Source organism: Aedes albopictus, chromosome 2, assembly GCF_035046485.1.
Source record: "Aedes albopictus strain Foshan chromosome 2, AalbF5, whole genome shotgun sequence".
Classification (NCBI taxonomy): Eukaryota; Metazoa; Arthropoda; class Insecta; order Diptera; family Culicidae; genus Aedes; species Aedes albopictus.
The window spans coordinates 490,073,281-490,095,634 of record NC_085137.1 but is presented as its reverse complement, the minus strand read 5'-3'; the positions used below and the strand labels follow the sequence as shown (position 1 = coordinate 490,095,634).

The 22,354-nt window shown below is 38.5% G+C and overlaps 1 protein-coding gene across 1 annotated transcript in view; it reads right to left on the bottom strand.

Annotated features, from left to right (window-relative positions):
• The window catches only part of LOC109423300 (WD repeat-containing protein 48 homolog), a 53,638-nt gene that overhangs the window by 18,461 nt on the left and 12,823 nt on the right, over window positions 1–22,354 (bottom strand). Inside the window, exons 2-5 of the mRNA XM_062854201.1 lie at window positions 5,568–5,780; window positions 4,614–5,503; window positions 4,002–4,472; window positions 3,556–3,750 (exon numbers count right to left, since the gene is read on the bottom strand). Coding sequence (XP_062710185.1) covers window positions 3,556–3,750; window positions 4,002–4,472; window positions 4,614–5,503; window positions 5,568–5,780 — 1,769 coding nt within the window. The remainder of the gene's footprint in view (window positions 1–3,555; window positions 3,751–4,001; window positions 4,473–4,613; window positions 5,504–5,567; window positions 5,781–22,354) is intronic.

The window sequence follows — 22,354 nt, the reverse complement described above, 5'->3', positions numbered from 1 at the left end:
ACGAATATTCGGCTCTCGGGTAATGGTTCACTGTCCAAAGCAGAAGCGGCAGAAGTTCGACCCGAAGTCCGTTGAGGGCATCTTTGTCGGATACGGTGAAGCTTCAAAAGGATTTCGAGTGTACCTTCCATCAACAAATGAAGTGATCGTTAGCCGAGATGTGGTATTCATCAATGAAGGACGGTCAACAACAGACGAACCGGAGCAACCAGTAGAATTCATGGAGCTGCATTCTTGGCTTGAAGCTGAGGAGAATGAAGTTCAAGAAACCAATAACGCTGTGTTTTCTGGTCGTAACATCAACGTGGCACCTGATAGTGAGCCTGCAGACGCGCTCCCACCGCAACTTGATAGATCCGCTGAAGAGCAGCATGGATTAAGGCGCAGCGGTCGGGAGCGCCAACCCCCAGGCAAGTATTCAGATTTTGTGTACCTTAGTTCGGTTACTGTTCCCGATGATTTTGCAGAACCAACTCCAGTGCTCACTGACCAGGAGCGCACTGGTTCAACCGATGACCCAACTAGCTACGCGGAGGTTATGCAGCGACCGGATCGAGGACAGTGGATGGCGGCCATGAGAGATGAATTAGACGCTCTGAATGAAAACCATACATGGGAACTGACAGATTTACCGAAGGGCAAGAAGGCAATCCGCAATAAGTGGGTGTATAAAACGAAGTATGGACCTGACGGAGAAGTGGATCGATTCAAGGCACGGTTGGTCGTCAAAGGCTGCTCCCAACGTTACGGCATTGATTATGACGAGGTCTATGCTCCCGTGGTGCGCTACTCAACAATCAGATATTTAATGGCAGTCGCAGTGCATAATCTGGACATCGAACAAATGGACGCAGTGAGTGCTTTTCTGCAAGGAAAACTTACGGGCGAGGCGATCTATATGGAACAACCAGACGGTTTTGTCGAAGATCCTGCCAAAGTGTGCAAACTAAAAAAAAGCATTATATGGTTTGAAGCAATCAAGTCGTGTTTGGAATCTCCAGCTGGACAAGGCCTTGAAGGAATTTGGTTTGGAACAATCTTCAATAGATCCCTGCTTGTATGGTATGTGGGGGCAAGATGGGTCAGGGGGCAAGATGGGTCAGTACCGTTTTCAATCGCACAATATATGTTTTGAATCTTTCAATAATTTTCCCAGATGAACGACGGAGATACACAAAAAAGTGGTATATTGTTTTGAAAATTCTATACGTTCCTCGCACAGAAAAAAAACAAAATATTTTTTCGTTATACTCCTTATGCTATACATTCCATATAACTACGTGTATCGTGTAGACGGGGCAAGATGGGTCACTCTAATTTTTCGGTATGTTTGCATAGTTTTTGAAAATGTTTTATTTTTCATGGAAAGGCTATTCTGTGACCTACATTATCGAAGCGATGAGAGCACTGAAAATTTGAGAACATATTTTTTAAATTTTCCTTCAAAAAATATAGGTTTTCAAAGTCCGTTTATGACTACCCGAACAAAAATCTTCTAGTTCTGAGAATAATCTACCGATATGTTTCCGCACTTTCTTCATGTAATCTGTACGTCTATGAAGCTTAGATGTATAGAGAAAAACTAGAAGATATAGTATTTTTTGTTGGAGGAAAATCGAGTTTTTTAATAGCTGACCCATCTTGCCCCCGTTAAAATGAGGTGGGGCAAGATGGGTCATGTTTTGAAAATTGTTTGTCAAGAAGCAGGTTTCAAACTTTATTACCTTTTTATACTCTTATATCATAGCTGACTAGTGTATCTGAGAGTCGTGGTAGAATACAGAGAAATGCGATTTATATTCAGAAAGTTATAGGGATCCATTTCTTAGGTGACCCATCCTGCCCCCACTTACCATATTTCAAAATCAATGACCAACGGATGATTTTTGTAACTATCTATGTGGATGATTTCCTTATTTTTACAAATGATGAAGCACTAAAAAAGAAACTGAAGGCATTTCTGAACAATCATTTCAAGATGAAGGATTTAGGAGAAGCAAAGCTGTGTCTTGGACTCCGGATAACGCGGGATCGTTCCAATGGAAGGCTATTCATGGATCAGCAGCGGTATCTGGAAGACATCTTGAATCGGTTCAACATGGCGAACTGCAATTCCGTTTCGACTCCAGCGGATCCTTCAGCCAAACTAGACAAGACAATGTGTCCAAGTAATCCAGAGGAAGCGGAAGAAATGCGGGCAGTTCCATACAAGGAAGCGGTAGGCTGCTTAATGTACGCTGCATACGCAACAAGGCCGGACATAGCATTCGCCGTGAACATGGTCAGTAAGTTCAGTAGCAATCCTGGACGTCGTCATTGGGAAGCAGTAAAACGTATAATGAGGTATCTAAAAGGAACACTGAACAACCGTCTCCAGTTTTCCACCTGCTACAATCCTACTCTAACGGCGTATTCCGATTCGGATTGGGGAGGAGATGCAGATGAACGAAAATCTACGACGGGCTACGTTTTTACCAAAATGGGAGGAGCTATATCTTGGAACTCCAAGCGACAGGACGCCGTGGCTTTATCGACGTGTGAAGCCGAATATATTGCGCTATCAAGAACTGCACAAGAAGCTCTCTGGTGGCAGCAATTACTCAAGCAATTCGACGAGCAGCAGGTGGTCCCGATCATGTGCGACAATCAGTCGGCAATCTGCGTTGCCAAAAATCAAGGTTTCAATCCGAGGACGAAGCACATTGATATTCGTTATCATTTTGTACGGGAGACGCTAAATCGAGGAAATGTAATCCTGGACTACGTTTCAACGAAGCAGCAACCGGCAGACGGATTCACGAAGCCTCTAACAAAGCAAGTTCATGAAAATTTCAAGAAAATGCTTGGCATCGTAGGTTAAGGGGGAGTATTGAGATTGAAGTTAATTGTAGTAACCTACGACTGTCTATTATAGTGACACTCACCCTAGCAACGATTGTTTAATAGACCAAACAGTTGAATAAAACTTTTCATTCGTTCTTCAGACTACAGCCAATCCATACGTCTTTTATTAATTCTCTCAAGTATATTGCCCCATGGGGGTGTCCATTCTGCCCCGTATGCTTGAAGACGGTCATGAAAAACTAACATTTTTCATAACATGATTTGAAGTGGATAAATCATTTTTCTTCGTGAGCATTCTTATGCAATAGATGCTAAATAGACTTTAAAAGGATACATGTATCAAAAAACTAAATTTTTTTGACATCTTGCCAGGTAAAGTTAGCAAAAACCTTAGGGTGTCCATATTGCCCCGCCTACCCCTACCATCTGAATCTGATATGTAACAGCCCCGTTTTGCGAAAGTGCGTTATTGTTAGGCTCTTATTATTGCGATGGCAGGCATAAATGTCTCAAATGAAGGATAACGTGGCTCTGGAGCCACCGGTCTTCTGATAGCTGATGGCAATTCAAAGGGTTAATAGTTCGTAAGCGTTGAAGACAATTGTAATTGAGAAGAAGGCAGCTGATAAGAACTATCAAGGTTTTCGGTGCCCATGGTATATGGAACGGTCCTGTATCGAGTCTAGTTAATTGATTTCATGCCCTACTTACCACATCGTTGCAGAGCAGTTCGATTCGTTCCTCGGCCGGCACCTGGCTACCCTCGGAGTTGGCATCGCTTTGGCTGTTGTTCTGGGACGAGTTGGAGTTGCCGGTGCTGGCCGGCAGGTCCGCTCCGAGCACTTTTTCCAGCACGTGTTCGCACACCTTCCGGCACTGGATGAACTCGTTGGCGATCAGCCGTTCCTGTATAATTAAATCAGGCTTTTTACGGTACATCGGGATAAAATCAAAATGGTGGTGGTGGTGGGGGTACAAAACGAAAAAAGTTTGACGTAGGTGGTCGATGGTGTGCGGCGGGGGCAACCAAACGAAAAACAGAGAGCAGATCCGTCGTTTTTTGCGATCAATATGCGTACCAGTACAAGAATTGCTCGTTGTTCGATTTGCGGTGATGTAAATTTAGAGAAAATGCTCAAAGCTGAGATGCTACTTACCTTTTTACTGCGGTCCTGTTTCAGCATGGATGGATGCGCCAGCAGGTAGAACGGAAGCTTAATGAACTTGGGAATGGTCCGTTCGATGACCACGTTGGTGACCCAGGAGGGGACCGTCTCGCTAAGCAGGGCACTTTCGGTTTCTCCGACGGCGTCTTTCACCAGCAATCGGCACACATTTCGGCCACCAACTTCACTGAAAATAATCGGCGTATGCTTGGGGATGCTGAAGTATTCATTGCCCCGGATGTCGCCGTCACATCCGTTCGAATCGAGGTCCGAACCAACGCCCTGTAGATGGTGGTGCGGAGGCGGTGGTTTCCAATATTCCAGCAGGGCTTGCAAGAGTAAACTGCCATAGTTAACCTTTGGGTCCGTTCCGGAATCGGCATGCTCCGGAAGACCGGCTTCGGCAGAGACCCAGGCGGCGAAACAATCCACCTCGTCCTGGCCGAGAACGATTGTCGGCATCTGGAAATAGTGTGGAAGAAAGGACCGAAATACACATTTTTAAATGAACAAAAGTCTACCAAGGGGGTAGGGGGGTCTGAGTTCACCAAAAATAAGTAAGTAGTTATCGACAAGAATTCGAAGAAAACTTAGCACACTTACCCCTGTTTTGAGATCCACCGTGAACCAGTTGGGGACGTACACCTTCTGGCTGCGCTTCTTGATCTCCTCTTCGTAGTCAATCTTACCGAGATCTTCCACCTTTTTCACCTTCAGTACGTCGTAAATTGCCACATTCAGGTCGCTGTCCTTCGTCAGCATAAATCGTTTATCGTTCAGTACGTGATACTTTTTGATCGCCGCTCCTCCCTTGATGCATGCAACTTCGAAACCTTTTCCCTGTCCACCGGTACTGGTTCCTGCTGCTGCTGCTGCCCCGGAAGCAGCTGTCGTCGATGTCGAATTCGTCGTAATTAGGCTTCCATCGCCTGAAGCAGCTCCGCTGCCACTGTTAATACTACTACTACTGCTATAATTGTAATTGCTTAGCTTCTCTGAATGGTTCAACTTCCAACACCGGATGTCACTGTTCCAAGTGGTCGCCCATACGCCCGTCTGGTCGTAATTATAACACAAACTGAGCACCGGGGCCCGTTCCTCACAAATCAGCACGCTGTTCGTTGGATTGCGCAGGTCAGTCATGATGATCTTCTTGTCCCTACTTCCGGAAATTACATGCGAAAAATTTTCCGTCATCAGCAGGGCCCACACACCCTCCGAGTGGACGCTGATGGTCTGGACGCATCGCTGCTGCCCGATGCTCCACTGTTTGATCTTTCCGTCCGAGCTGCCCGATATCACGTGCTGACCGTCTTCGGACACGACCAGCGCCTTCACATTCTCCGTGTGGCCTTTCAGCTTGGCAATTTTGTTGCACGTCCGGGGATCCCAGATTCGGAGGGTATTCTCGGTGGAACCGCACACGATCACCGTGCCGGACGGGTTCATGGCTAAGCTGTAGATCGAGTCTTTCGAACCGGTTATGCTCGATGCTGCAATAGGAGATACGCACCGAAATTATTAACCTTTTCACTCAAACCACCCAGTGGTACTTACTAGTAACGGTGTTATTCGATGCGGTGAGCGCCGTCAGGGTGTTGATGTCCCACAGGAAAATCGCCTTATCCAAACCAGCGCTGGCCACCTGTTCGCGGTCCTTGGCGTAGGCCAGTGCCTGCACGTAATCCCTGTGTGTCCGAAGTGTCGACATGCAGAAGCCTTTGTGGGCATTCCAAACTTTGACCGTGGTGTCGCAGCTGGCACTGATTACTGGAAATCGATCAGTATAATTATTATTTCAAGTATTCAAAGGTATTTGTAGAACAATTTTGTTGTACTTGTACGTAAACCTAATAGGGTAGAAGCTTCAGTTTTGGCCAGCCCGGAGTTTTGGCCATAGTGCGGTATTCAGCCTGTTACGAGCTAATTCGGCATAAATCTATTTTTTACTAGTAGATTCTAATATAATATGATGATTACAGCTGTGAAAACCATACATTTTGATTAAAAACTGGAAGAAAAAAAAATAATTTTCCTTAAAAAATCAGCTCCCATATATCTATTTTGGCCAGGGTGCTTCTAATTTGGCCACTCCCATAAGAAATACACGTGATTGGCCAAAATAGAAACCAAAGCTGAGAATATGGCCAAAACTGCGGCAATGCTTCTATTATGGCCAGTGGCACTTTTAATACAAAAATCAAGTATAAGCTTGATTTCTGCATTTTTCTAATAAAATATAGATCGAAATCTTTCATTTAACACATTGATAGTTTTCATTGGATTATTGGTTATTTTTATAAAAATAATTTCCCTTAGACTGGCCAAAACCGGTGCCCGCACCCTATAGATAGTTTTAGAATAGATGCCGACGTCGAAACGTCAGGACAAATCTGAAACAGACGTATTGATTCCCCAAGACTGCAGCGCCAATAAATGAAGCTTAAAAGACGAACAAATATTTGTTATCAACTATATGTTGACGAACTGCTGCAAGTTGGAAATCGATTCTGAAGCTGAAGAACGAGCTCTCTGCAGTTTTCAGGATGACCGATTGTGGCAAGCTTAATTCTTCGTCGGAATGAAGCTGTAAAACAATCGCAAGGAAGGGACACTCAAACTATCAGAAGAGAGAGATGAACCAGCCTAGGGCTGAAAATCTCTGTAATAAAGTAATAATAATAATAATAATAATAATAATAACAATATCAGAAGAGGCCAGTGGCGTAGCAAGCGGGGTGCGGAGGGTGCGGACCGCACCGGGCTCCCGAATTCAGGGGGCCTCAAAATCAGCGAAGGTTCCTAACACTAGTTTGAATAAAGTTCTTTAAATAGCGAAAGTTTCCTATAAGTACAAGTTCAATGCTTCGCAAATCTGCTGATATGTATGTAGGGGCCTCGTCGTAATTATCATGAGTTTTTGGAATGGGGCACACAGATGGCTAATTTAAAGTCCCATTATCAACAATAGTAAATGTACACATTTCGCATCGCGCTGAGGAGTGCGGGTTCGATTCCCGCCGCAGCTGTCAAGAAAAGTTTTTGGCTGTGCCACTGGGCGTTGCATACTAGTCTGTTGTCTAGTGTCGTGCTTCCTTCAAAGAGCAAAAAAGCTCACTGGAAGCATTGAACGTGTTCTTGTCTTTGGTGGTTACTCTTTGTACCTACTGGGAATCCAAAACTACAAGAAAAAATGTGTTAGCAACAGAGAGTAAAAAAATCGAAGATTGAAAGTGAAGATTGACATTTTCATTTTTTCATTCGTGTTTGGCCACATTGATTGTCAGCTGAATGCCTCTCTTTTTTCATTCAATTCTCTGTCACGAATATTTTTTCGCATGTCGTAAAATGTCCAATTTCTGTTAACAGACGCACAAACCGACTTAATGGACAATTAGAGAACATCATTAATATTCTAATTAACTACTATATACAAGTTTAGAGGTGATTGGAAGTATAATCGGGAGTTACGGTCCAGTTTTATTTCTCAATGAAAATTATCAGTGACAGAAAAATGAATGAATAGGTGAAAATATTCATTCACCAAAATGAATTTTATTTTGATCCCTCAGTTGAGAATCTTCAAAATTCACGTTGAATTTCACTCATTGAAAATGAAAATTTTAAACTCTGGTTAGCAATCAAAATTCAATTTTACGAAATTCAGTACCGATATGGAAGCAGTGTCTAAAAAATTCAGCCCAATGATGTTCAATCAGTGCGAAAACGAACACAAATAAACGAATGCAGTCGACCACCAACATGACGCCGAGAATGAACATGACAAAGAGGAAGCAAGACAATGAGCGCGACGCGTCGTAGTGTAATCAACAGTAGCTGAAGTTCTGTGTTGATCTTCAGCTCGAGCTCGGTGAATATGAATGTGAATTTTTTAATTTGGAAATGACTTTTTGTGATTTTTGGCTATTTAAGACACGCAAATGTTGATATATTGCCCTTATTCTATTTATTATGCTAGCTTTAGGTGAAAGGTATGCACCAGCAGTACTTTTTGCTTCAAAATCGTGCTTTAACCAAAAATATCAATTGAATATGAATATGCTGACTTTGAATATCAGTGGGCGGTTGAAATTCAGCGGACAGCGAGGTAGTGAATTTTTCATTGCTTGAACTTCAGAGAGTGGCACACAAGTTGTCAAGACGATAATCAAAACAAAAACAAATCTACGACGCAGGTGCCACTGGGCGTCGGTGCGGATGACTGTAATTTGACAAATTAAGACACTGTATGGAAGTAAAATACGGGTCTGGTACGTTTGGCATAAGGCCGTTTGGCATAAAGACATTTGGCATAAGGACGTTTGGCATAAAGGACATTTGGCATAAAGGACGTTTGGCAGAAAGGACATTTGGCATAAAGGGACGTTTGGCATAAAGGACGTTTGGCATAAAGAATATGTGAAATATATTTTCCCTCTGGAGAGAAATTAAAGAACAGCCTTCAAGGGAAAGAAGGCAAACTTATTGTTGGTGCATTATACTGGATCTCTTATTTTCGAAATAACCTTTTGCTTCCATGAATTTGATTGGGGAATGTTCCTTCTTTTGTATATAGGCTGTTATTCATCGAAACAAGCAATTTAGATTCCGGTAATGGTTCTTTCCAGCAAATCATCCTTGTCTGCATATTATATCATAAAAATTAATGGTGTCAGGCCATTCGGCCGAAGGTCATTAGGCCGAATGGTCATTAGGCCGAATGGTCATTAGGCCGAATGGTCATTGGGTCTTCTTCTTGCCGTTACGTCCCCACTGAGACAAAGCCTGCTTCTCAGCTTAGTGTTCTATGAACACTTCCACAGTTATTTACTGAGAGCTTCCTCTGCAAATGAGAATTTTGCATGTGTGTATCGTGTGACAGGCACGATGATACTTTATTGATGCTGAATCTACTGATATTTTACCCATGAATTTTTCCTTCTTTTAAATATAGACTGTTCTTTCTAGTATCATTGCTAAAATAGTTTTTGGCGCTGAAACTGCTGATATTCAATTCATAAATTTTTCCTTCTTTAAAACATATGCTATTCTTTCTAGTTTCATTGTTAAACTAGTTTTTGACAAAAATTGTTGGAAAAGGTAAAAACAACGGCTAACTTTCAATTCGTCCTGATGACCATTCGGCCTAATGACCATTCGGCCTAATGACCTTCGGCCTAATGACCCAGCATCAAAATTAATACATTATAATGTATTATCCTTCTTTGGAATACTTATCATTCTTTTACGTTAAGTATGTAGTTCACTTTTTACTGAAATCGTTTTATGCCAAACGTACTTTATGCCAAATGTCCATTATGCCAAACGTCCTTTATGCCAAGTATCCTTTATGCCAAACGTCCTTATGCCAAATGGCATTATGCCAAACGGCATTATGTCAAACGTACCAGACCCGTAAAATACATGAGTATTATGAAAACGTTCCTGATATCCTAATCACAGGACCAAACATACCTGTTGACTTAGCTTAATGTAGCGGCTGAAATTCAGGGGCCCCATTTATGAAAACAAATGATGAAATATGAAATACACCCATTCAGATCAAAATTATTATTTGTGAGACCCTCACTTGAGCTACTATCACGATAAGTGTTGGTAGCATAAGGACTGTTCAATTTATTAAACGGACAACTTGCTTGTGCGATATCTGTTTTATTTTTCAATAAAATCATTATCAGTTTTTCTGCATAATTTTCTATAGCTATTCTCAAATGTAGGAAAAATATAACATTAAGCAAAATGTTCTTTATTGTGTAACTAAATCGGTTTTCGTAAAGCATCAATAAAAACCCATTTCTCAAAATTCGACATAACTTTCCACATACTGAACATGCACATTTTCATAAAGTTTTTCATGTATTGGAATCTTATACTATTCTACTAAAGGTAAAGCTCAATGGTTGGTCAGTAATAATGCACCAAGCATTCTCCAGCTTGATATAGCGAGTTGCCTAGTTTTCATTGAAATTATTAAAAAATGTTCATTTAAGTCCTGAGTAGCAATAGCATCACGGATTCGGCTAAAAATTTGTCCAGAGTAGTAGCATATTGCTCTCTGAATGATATAGAAGAGAAATTTACTTTTAATTGCATTTTTCATCAAAAATTTTATCCACAAAGATGGTCATTTAAAAAATTTCATACTTTCGCTCCATTGATGCAGATTTTCGACTCTAGCAAATCTTGTTATTATTTATTTTCAACGAAGTTGGTCCTATGTTATTGAACACCTTATTTAATAATAATCGGGTGCAAAGTTTTTATTTCCAACAACATTGTTATGCAAAATTTGCATTAGATTGCATGGTTATTTGGAAGAACCTTCAGAGAACGAAAGTTTTTTGATTACTGTGTCTGTAATGGCGCACAGTAACCAAACCAGCAATGCTATTAAGACGCAGTTTTCTGCATTTAAAACCACATTATTCCCACTTTCGACTGGATGCATAAAAAAATAGATTATTTAATATTTTCATGCCCTTTTTGCTTTACAATTGAATTTTATTCAAAAAATCGAATCTCACTTGAGACTTTATTATCTCAACACTTAATTTTCCGATTGAGTTTAAATTTTGCCAGAATGTTTATAACTCATGCTTCTGCAGCATGGCACATACTTTTCTGGTATTAAAAACGATGTACCATATGTGAACAGTAATTTTATATATATTTTCAATTTTCAGCAATCGAAAAATTAAACTTATTTAACACCTGGCCGATTTTCTATAAAATAAAACTATTTTTATTCGATTCAAAAATGATTACTAAAATGGAAGATAACGTACTGAACAACCAAACAAGGGTGGTTGAATTTGAACTCCGCGTCTTCTTTTTATAGCCTTGTAAAGTTGTCCGTTTTATAAATTGAACAGTCCTTACATATTTGTTGAAAATTAAGAGCAGAGTACATGGCACGTGAAAACCGTAATAACAATAGTTTGTCGATTTTTGCTCTCGCATGCAAAATAAGTGCAATCAACGTATTCCAACGATTTCACCATGTATTTCTTTTCAAGTATTCCCTGAAACTTCGCAAACTTTTCGGATGGCGACCCCCCTAGCTACCGAGCAAACTTTTCACGATTCACCAGGAAAAACTATACACTTTGTTGAACTTTTTTTTTGCATCAATTTCGTACATTATTATGCGAACGATGAATGATTCTGGAAAAAAAATCAACAACTTTAACATGATATAGAAAACGAATCATATTTTTGTCCTGTTAATTAGGATCATAACTACATAGTGAGTCTTTTGAAAATGTAAGTAAATGATAGGTGAAGTTCATACAACAATAGATATTCATGCAGCAGGTTAAGTCAAATCACTGTAGTAGAGCAACTATTCAAACAATTATAAGATAGATATTTAGGAATCGCTATTTCATAAGACTATATTGTCAAGCAATGCCTATTGTTTTTGGCGTTTATGTAATGTTTAATAAGTCTGAGGAGATTCTTATGATGAGTTGCTGACAGAAAACCATCTTGAATAAAGCCTAAAATCTTTTCTAACTTCTAACAAACATAACTTAATAGTAGCATATTCTGTACGTTATACATATCCTCGCTAACTGTCGTAAGTACGAAACAGAAAGGATAGAAGCTCAGCTAGACACGGACATCAGCATCATCCTCAGCAGCGATGAAGCAACGGAGGATAAAATAATTACCTTTTTCGATAAAATGTCAGTTGTTAGATAGAATTTAAGTTTAACTTAAATTTAAGTTTGTTTTTGCAGAGGCAAATGACCTAAGTTAAAACCTCTTTGATAAATAATAATAATAATTCTGTACTAATACAACCCAAGTAACATTTTAAGTTTTGTTCGGCTCTACAAGAGATCTGCATGACCAATTTTATAAAACTTGCCATAAAACTGAATCATACATCAAAACCTCTTGATAACCTCTTTAAGAGCATCTTCCGGCTAAGTGGACCACTCTCGGAGAGGTTTTGCAAACCGCATTAAGAGTAGCAATAAACCCGTTTTAAAACCTAGTTGAAATATTTCCCATTCTCGATTGTTGTTGTTTTTTTTTCAACAAAAGCTATGACAGCTCAAGATGCAGAGAAGCTTCTTCGATGGCACGCAAAGTTCAGGAGGATACATCATTCGTAAGTAAAAAGCGATTATTTCAAAGTAGTATTTTAGTAGTTATTGTGCTGGTAGGCTTATGCGCATTCGAATTTACCGTGAATATTGGGGTTGCAGAATCATAAAATAATTGCGCTTCGAAAATAGTGAATATTATCATCTTGGAATGAAATAAATCAATTTGTGAATTTAGTAAAACTATCTCGAATCACAAGAAAACTCAGCAGAAAGAGTTTATTTATGAGAGCATGTTCTGAAAATGGTAGAAAACTACCAATTCATTGCTAATTTAAGCAAAATTAACTAGTTTTCATTCACGTAGGCTAATTCTTCAATATGGCGACGACCATAATCAGCGAAAATAAAACGAAAGCAAGTTTACTTTTATGATGACCGCAATAAACCTAGCAGTGTCGTAGTTTCTGCTTTTCCACCAACAGATGTCGTTACTAATCGAACGGATCGCCATCTGTTGAGAGTTTTAACAGTTTTATTGCCAGAAGGTTTACATATCGGAAAGTTTTGTTTACTCTTGAAATTTGTCTTTATGGATATCTTCAAGTATACTATAAAACATTTTATTAATGGTTTTCATAAAAGCAGTCATAAAACTGTGAGTTTTAATTATTGCTGTAATAAAATATTAATAAAAATTAAACAAAACCAATCAGCGATGGAATTGTTACTTGGGAAATAACAACAAAGTGAGATTGCCTGTCGCGAACCCCCGGTTCAAGGATGGCGACCCCCCCAAGGGAACCCACAGTTTGGGAAATTATACCCTGAAAGATTTCTGCGAGAATTCCTTCGGGGATATCTTTTACGATTTATATAGCAGTTACACTCCCACCTTATTTTACGTCCATTTTTATTTTACGCCGGATTGATTCACGTCCACTTTTTTACGTTTAAAATCTAGATTAATGTCCATTTCAATCATTGCTCTAAACCTTTAATAGTTTTCTAAATACACACATGTGATGTTCAGTAAAGTTCGAAAGGACATCAAAGGCCAACCAGTGCAGTGATAGCTTCTGATATCATCATTTCTTATGTTAGATGGCAACACTGTTCAAATAGATTCATATGTTGCTGAATATATTATGCGTTGCACGAAAATTTGTACGCGCAAGCGCCCATACATCTCCACCTTTAAGAAAAATCATTTTGGTGTTTTCGGCGCAGTAGTCCTTGGCCTATTCACGCACTTATTGTAGAAGACACTTGGTTTCCAATTTCTTTGAAAATATGGACCATCCTAATTTCATGCACATTGGAAAGAGGGCCTTATTATTAGAGACAACTTTGTAGAAGATCATATTTGTCTAAAAACTCATTTGAAGGTGCTGAATGCATCTTTCCTCGTAAATCTGGTTCGTGGATCACTGTGCAATGTATAGCACCACCAGAATGTACTGCACTTACATAGCTCGACGTTGGGACACAAAACATATGTTATTGCTGGCAACACTAGTCAAACAGATTCAAATATAGCTCTATATCTCTGACATGGTGTGAGATAGGCAATTCGAATGTTCGACAAAGTTATAGTGCACATCAAGTGCAGTTCATTGTTACACATTGCGACACAAAAAATGCTATTGCAGGCAACACCGGTCATGCATATTCAAATGAAGCTCAATACAGATTCGACTCGATTATCCAGATGACTCCAAAAAAATCACCTCAGATAATCGAAATTAACGGATAATCGAGCAATTATTTCTTTCTTTTATTGATGATATTCTTCAATCGAAAACAGTTCAATAAACATAGAAGATAAGTAATGTGATGTTATAGTGCTTGAATCCAACGACTGACAATGTTGCTATCATATATTTTGAAAATGGAGTTTTAGCAAAAAAAAATCCGCGAAATAAAAATAATTCTTGTTGTTTTTGAAATTTCCTATATCTTTTGACATATTAGCATCTCAAATTGTGCAAACAAAACAAACAATTTTATGATCCCCAGATAATCGAGCCATTTCTCCAGATAATTGAATCACGGATAATCAAGCTCCTGGATAATCGAGTCCGACCTGTATCTCAGATCCGGTATGAGATAAGAAAATCGAATGTGCGACAAAGCTATAGTACATCGTTTCACATTGTGACAAAAAAAATATGTTATTGGTGGCAGATAATATTAGAACATCTCTAGAGGAAATCCCAGATTCCAGAGAAAAAAAAATCGATAGGCATCTCGGATATACTCCTGAATGCCCCTGAAGGAATGCCGAGACGAAAAACTGGACGAATTAACTTAAAGGTTTACCAGAAGGTTTCAGGATTCATGAAAAATATTTGGAAGAATCAGGACTCTGCAAAATCCCTAGAAGAATAATGAAAAATCCCTGAGTAACCTTTGCAGGAATCCTAAAAAGAACCCCCTGAGAATGTTTGGGGTGAATCTTTGGAGAAATTTCGGAAATAATCCTTGGAAATAGATTTCTGCTTGAATCACGGGAATTCCTTGGGGGCACAAAAGACGCAATCTTTGGAGGAACCCTGAAAAACATTCCTGGTGGATTCCCGAGAAAATCTTTCAAGAATTCTCAAGAGAGGAATCCCTGAAATAATACATGGAGAAATCTCAAAAATAATCTATCCTGAAAAATTGGATGATTTTCGGGAAGAATCATTAAAGAAATTCCGGGAAGAATCTTCAAGAGGAAAGAGTTCTAGATGATGCTCTGGAAATATCCCAAGCTATACCAGGAGTAATCCCAGCCTATGTAGAATAAACAATATTATGGAGAATGCCCGTAAATTACGAGAAGATAATGGGTGCGTTCATAAAAGTGTAACGATCCATGCATGCAAATATTGTGGAGGTCATATAAAAAAGTTTGACGATTTATATATTTGCGTGATATAATTAACGGACGTCTCCCCTTTCAGACATGTCAGTTAAGCATACGACTTTGACTATTGAGTTTAAAACTACTTTAAATTAATGATAAAGTTCAAGTATGAAAATAAAAATATTTGCCGATTTCATAACTATCCCTGTTCCATCACTCTAAAATTCACAAGAGGGATGATAAATCGAGACATTACTCTACTCCCGGAAATGTCTGATGAAGGATTTAGGTTTAATCATAATTTAGCCAAAGCACATTCAACCGGATGACATTTGGACAAATGGCATTCGGCCAAACACTTGGACGACGCCTTAAGGTGATTTGTGCCTTTAAAATGTGTATGCAAAATTGAAATATGATTTTTTTATGTTTCTCCTTAACTGATTTCAGAAAGATGTTTCCAAGATTATTATATTGTTGGTCTTTTAATACATTCGGCAGAATGTTACATTGGGACGAATTACTTTCGGGCGTTTGTTACTTTCAGGCATTTGTCATTCGGGCGATTGGAATTCGGGAGAATCTGACATAACCAATTGGTGAATCACCAGAATGTTCTTGTCCTTCTGAACTACTTTGTCGAAGACGACACTTTTCTATATGCTTTGGATCACGAGATAATGAAGTCTAAAACTTTACTTGAAAAATAGCGCCACCTAGCGGCAATATCACCAACTAATAGGTGAATAACAAGAATGATCTTGTCCGGGTGTTGGCGAAGACGACACATTTCTATCTGCTTTTGTTACCAATATAGATAAGTCTAAAACATTTGATAACTAGCGCCACCTAGCGGCGAAATCAACAACTGATTGATCACCAGAATATTCTTGTCCTTCTGAACAACTTTGTCGAAGACGACACATTTCTATCTGCTTTGGATCCCAAGGTAGAGAAGTCTAACGCTTTACTTGAAAACTAGCGCTGTCTAGCGGCAAGATCGCCAACCAATTGATGCATAATAAGAATGATCTTGTCCTTCTGAACAACTTTGGCGAGGACGACACAAGTCTATATACTTTCGATCCCGAGATAGAGAAGTTTTAAATTTTACTTGAAACCTAGCGCCACCTAGCGGTGAAATCACCAACTAATTGCTGAATCACCAGAATGTTCTTGTCCTTCTTAACAACTTTGCCGAAGACGACACATTTCTATCTGCTGTTGATCCCGAGATAGAGAAGCTGAAACTTTACTTGTTAACTAGCAACACCCCCAGTTAATGTACGGTTTTATGTAGATCGATCAGTATTTTAGAGGAATTTCCGAATGAATCCAAGTAGGAATATTTGCAGTTACATATTTCTAAAAGGAATCCTTGAAGAACCATCTAGATGAATTCCAAGATGCATTCGGTTAAAATCATTGAGTTGGTTTCGGAGGCATCCTTGATAATATTCTTGAAGGATTACTACAAAAAAAAACTTTATGAAATTTAGCATAACATGTAAATAATAGGACGCAAGAGCGTTTTAGTAAACAAACATGTGGTGATTGCGGTAGGTCTTATCTCAATCCACCCACTATACCTACAACTAACAAATATCGTAATGTGTGTTTCTCCTGATAGCGGTGCGCGATTAAAACAAGTTTGTTTACCAAAAGTACCTAGGCTCTTTCACACGTTAGGAATTACGTAAAGGATTCTTGACGTAAATTTTTGAAAGCAAAGGGATTTTTGGAAGAATGTATTAAGGAATGCCTGGATTATTTTTCAAAGGAATCAATTGCGGAAACCCCAAAGAATCAATTTGAAAAACAATGTTCAATAGAATTCCTCTAAATTTCCTTGGAAGAATTTCTGCCATTTTTAGGGAAATTTCTGTAGGGCCCTCTGAGGAAATTTGTGCATAAAGGATTCATGTTTTTATCCTTGTAGGATTATCTGAAGGAAAACTTTGAGAAATCCCTGAAGGAATCTTTGTAACGTAGCTTGAAAATATCCTTGACAAAAAAATCCTTACTGGAATTTATGGAAGGTTCCTGAACGAATTGTTAAACAGGGCTTGAAAAAATTGCCTAAGGAATCTTTGGACGATTTCCTACAGCAATTGTTGGAGGAATTTCTGAAGAAATCCCTGCAGGTATTACTAAAGATATGCTTGAAAAAAATTCCTAAGAAATCCTCGAAAAGACTTTAAAAACCGTTTGAGGCTTTGCAAAAAGAACGCTTGAAGAAATTTCTAAAAAATTCTTGAAGGAATTCCTAAAGGATTGCTCTTGGAATTTCCTGAAGGGATCATGTGGGGTAGCCCCAATGCAATCGTTTTTGAACATCCTTAACCCTTATGTGGCCGACAGGGTACCCGGGTACCCAGCGCCCATTTAAAAAGCACGGTGTAAAAAAAAGCAAAAAGTTTGACGGACACATAACGGTTAAGAAACTCTGTACGGAATTCTTGGGAAGATTACTGAAGAAAATTCAAAAACGCTTGGACGAGTTCCCGAATTCCTAGATGAATTGTAAAAGATATCCAAGAAAGAGTACTTGGAGTTTCTCACTTGGGAAAAATCAAATATTTATACTATATTAACAATATAGGTCACTCTTAAGTTTTTTTGGCGACTCCTTTTTAGTGAATGTGTCGCCACCAAGCGGCAGAAGAGGTACTACTACACACTAAATGCATGCATCATCCGAATGACGTTTATTCTGTCAAACTGTCATTGCATGGTATGGATGCCCATTAGTGTGGGTCATCCGAACCGTTTTCTCAGATCAAAGCTTTTTTGGTTCCGTTTCGGGTAATGAGTATCTGTGCAAAATTTGAGCACGATCGGTTGCGTCTACACTTTGCGCATTGCAATTGAAATTTGTATGGGATTTTGTATGGGAAAACATACTTTTTTGCATTTTAGCCATAAGTTGAAAAAGTTTGTCTGAAACTTTTTAACCGATACTGTAAATTGATAGCCTAGGATGTTCTGAAGAACTTTGTTGAAGACCGCAAAGCGATCCGATGCTTGTGAAAATAGTTATAACCAACGAACCGCATGCATGTGTTTATGTTTTAACATGTAAAGGAATAACAATAGCAACAAAATCATGCTGTTTCGCCAAGCAATGCCAACGCTATAACTTTTTTCATAAACATCAGATCGAGCATCAGATCACTTCGCGGTCTTCGACAAAGTTTTTCAGGAAACCCTAGGCTATGTTTTTACTTTATCGGTTACATGGTTTTAGAAAAAAATCGAGCTTGTTATGAGAGAAATGCAAAAAAGGGTGTTTTCCCATGTAAAACCCCATACAAACTTCACACGCGATGCGCAAAACGTAGGCATAACCGATCGTGCCCAAATTTTGCACACTTATTTGGGTCCTGAAATGGGATCAAAAAAGCTTTGATCTGATGGGATACCATTGAATTTTTCATTTTTCCATATAAACGATGACCCACTCTAATGCCCATTCATTCTTAAATAATCGATTAAACAATAATCGATTTTTTTTTCAACTACTCAAATTAGAAAAAAAATATTAGCTCTTCTTTAACATTTTCTGGCGTGCTAATCCAACTTTATAAGAACCTGAACCCCCTCTTACTATTCTGTTCGCATTTCCACAGGTATTTTTAGAGCTCTCTCTACTAAATTTATAATAAACTAGCTGTCCCCGGCAAATTTGTCTTGCATACTGTGTTTTTTTTATCTTGAACTTGCGGATAATTCAGGATCAGAATCAAATGCAAATGGACGATAATTCTCCTCATTTTCTACCAATTACAAGCTAATTTGATGTGAAAATTCAAGAACTTACGTTTGTTGAACAGGTAGATTTGAGGTTAGGGAATCGCCACTAAATAAACGTAATAAATGGGTGCTACCTTTACAGCTAAAAGTGACCAACATAGGACCCCCTACCTAATTGGTCCCACACCCCAACTTTAACTTACCAAAGCCAAATACTTGAAGTACGATTTGACATTAACCGAAGCACATTGTAAAATGAGAAGAAAACGCAAAATGAACTAATTCACAAATTCACTTTTTCTTGACTTTTGCCGTTTTTGTAATCGTGTATAAAGTCTTATAAAATCTAGCTCGACCTCAACATAGAATTCCTGTGTTTGATCTCACCAGCAGTTTTGATAATAAAACCCAAAATTTCTCAAGGCCATGAAGTCTACGAGTGTCTTCCAAATAATCGATTATTTGGGAACAAAAAACTTCGACATCCCTAACGTTTTTTTTTTTTCGAGAAATGTCGCATTGCACGGTAAACCAAAATTGATCAAAATACAATTATTGACTTTTTCTGACAACAGGTGGTGCTGGAATCATTCGCCAACGGTGTCTCCATGTCGTTGTATGTAAAAACGTGAAGTGACCTATATTGTTAATACACTGAAGTTTTTTTTTACGCGGTTTTTTTACGCGGTACCGCGTAAAAAAACCGCGTTATTTCAAAAAACGTCGTAAAAAACCGCGTTATTTCAAAACCCGTCGTAAAAAAACCGAGTTATTTCAAAAACACGCGCAAAATATTCAGGATGACATCCAACGTAACTTGATTTTTTTGACTTTTTTTACGACGTTTTTTGAAATAACGCGGTTTTTTACGACGGTTTTTTTAAACAACGCGGTTTTTTTTACGCGGTACCATTACCGTCGTAAAAAAAAACTTCAGTGAATAGTATATTTGGAAAAATGCTTGATGAAACCGTTAGAAATCTTTGGAGGTATCAATAGAAAAATTCCTGATGGAAACCTTGGAAGATTCATTGAAGGAATTCCAGTAGCATTTCTTGGAAGAATTTCTGTGAGAATTCTCGAAAGAATTCTTACATTTTTTTTTACTTGAATCAGTGGCGTCGCGTAACCTCACTTTTAACCTGTGTTACCGACCCTAAAACATGCAATTGCAGGGAATTTATGATCAAAATCGCAATAGCAATGAGTGAAAGTAGCTATTCTTGTCATTTTCTAATTATTACAAGCGAATTTGTTCAAAAATTTCAATAATTTATACTTGGTGTACAGGTGCACAGGTAGATTTGATGTTAGTGCCCACTGGTGATTTTTGTTCATAAATTTGCATTGTGTTTGATAGCGACGCATATCTAAATGCTTTGAAGTCAGTGTTGTGTTCTTCTAAACATGTTTAGGAATGTATACAATCATTCCAGCAACAAGTTTTTGTAATCCTATGAAGTTATTTAGGGTTCCATGGCATTGTGGAATTGAAGGGAACGCGCAAGCCGATATGATAGCAACGCTTGGATCGTCTCATAAATTCCTAGTGCCTGAACCGTTTTGTGGCGTAGTTGGATATATCTTTCATGAAGCCGAACGTTTCAAATACTCACAAAATGTAAGAACTCGTTAAAAAAAATCTTAGTACTTGGATCGTTTGTTTTCCCTTGCTCTGTAACTGCGACCTAAATAATCAGGTTCTTCGAAAGGAGCTCATAGAACCCCTATCTTTTTTTTTTTTCAAAGTGATTACGGCAGTAGCAACACTGTGCTGATGTTCTACACCGCACCCTTTCCCTACGTTTGCTTCTATGAGCCTCTATTTTTGTTTCAACACACAGAAATACGTAGGCATAAGTGGTTTTGGCCTGCGTTGAACAATGTGTTTGGCCTGCGTATGACAATTGGTTTTTGTAGTATGGTCCATGCAGATTGTTAGATTCTTGTCAATTTGTCAGTTATTTAACGTAGATGTCCAAAGTGAGAATCAATAATTATTATTGCGTTATGTTGATCCTGCTCTGCCATATCAGTTTTAGTCTTGGCTTTATTGAAAAGTGTAGTTTTAATGATAATCATTTATTTATTTACTGTTGCAAACTGACCCGGAAGATTACGGTAGAAAGTAGGATTTTTTTTGTAGTAATGTTCATGTAATTTATTAGGATATTTTCAAGATGTCAGTTATTTGTCGTAGATTTCCAAACTCCGAGTAAATTTTTTTGTTCTATGTTGATCTGTTCTGTCATATCAGTTACTTAGTTGTTGCTTCATTGAAAAGTGCAGTGTTTAAATATTTTCAAAGTTGTCCTTGCCTAATTTGATGCTGTTTGAGCAAAACTTTGGGTAACCGTGTTGTTGTTTTCTCCATTTCTTGCAACTTAAACAACACAGTTACCCAAAGTTTTGCTCAAACAGCATCAAATTAGGCAAGGAATCATAATACCCACGCTTTTTTGAACCATTTCATGGCAGAAACGGAGAATTGACCTTCTCACCATACAAAAATTCAGCTCATTACTTTAATTCTAGGAGTCCACCGATTGTGTCCTATTGATTCCATATAATGAAATATTATTAGAAAATGGATGTAATTGAGATAAATATAAACAGCTAAGATTGGTCAAACATCAAGTAATCGATCAACATGAGAAGGAGACGAAAAAACTAAAAACTAAGCCCTGGCGGTACCTCATGTTCATAAAGTACAGCTGTGTTTATAAAAATAGCAGTAAAAGCTGAGTTCCATACAAAACAGTCATTTTTGGCTAGTGTCTGCCTAGATGAATCCTTGACGGAAATCTTGATTCTTTCTTAAGAAATCACAAAAAAAAAAAACATATGAGAAATCTCTGGAGGAATCCCTGACAAAATCAGGAGGAATTCCTAACTGAATCTCTGTAGGAATTCCTGAATAAATGCCGGAAGGAAGGAAGGAATGTGGGGGTAACGGGACGAATCCCGATCGGTCCAGTAACTTTCATTGGCGTAACTAGGATTTTTTCCTGGAGGGGGCCTAGGGGGGGCCTGACCTGAGATGAATTTTAAGCGGGATGGGTGCCCGATATGTGAATATGCAATTCAGTATTGTAGTTTTGAGTAATAAAAATGACTGTTTCAGATTTGTTCATAGTTTTGTAAACTATATGAGTACGAACAATTCCTCCAAGATTTTTTTTTTTCCATAGCTTAATTCAGTGATTCCATCATGGCTTCTTCCAGAAATTCAATCAAGAATTCATCTAGGGATTCCACTAGACATTTTTTCGGGGATTTGTCCTGGGATATCTTTAGAGGTTCCTCCAGTAATTGTCCCAGTGCTTTTTTCGAAGTTTCCTTCAGGAATTTCTCCAGAGATCCTTTAAGATATTTCTGCAGGTATTGAGAGATTTCTACAGGGATACCTCCATATATGCCTTCCAAAATTCCACTAGAGATTGCTCCAATAATTACATCTGGAATGATTCGAAGTATTTCTGCAGGAATGTATTCCAGAAATTCTTTTAGAAAATTTTACTTAGAGATTCTTAAAAAACACTCCAATAATTGCTTGAAAAATTTGTACAAAAAACCTTTAGGGATCCTAGTTTTTTTTTATCTGTATTAACGAGATTTTTAGCCCTAGGCTAGTTCATCTCGGGACCCACCCTTTACTTCCCTTC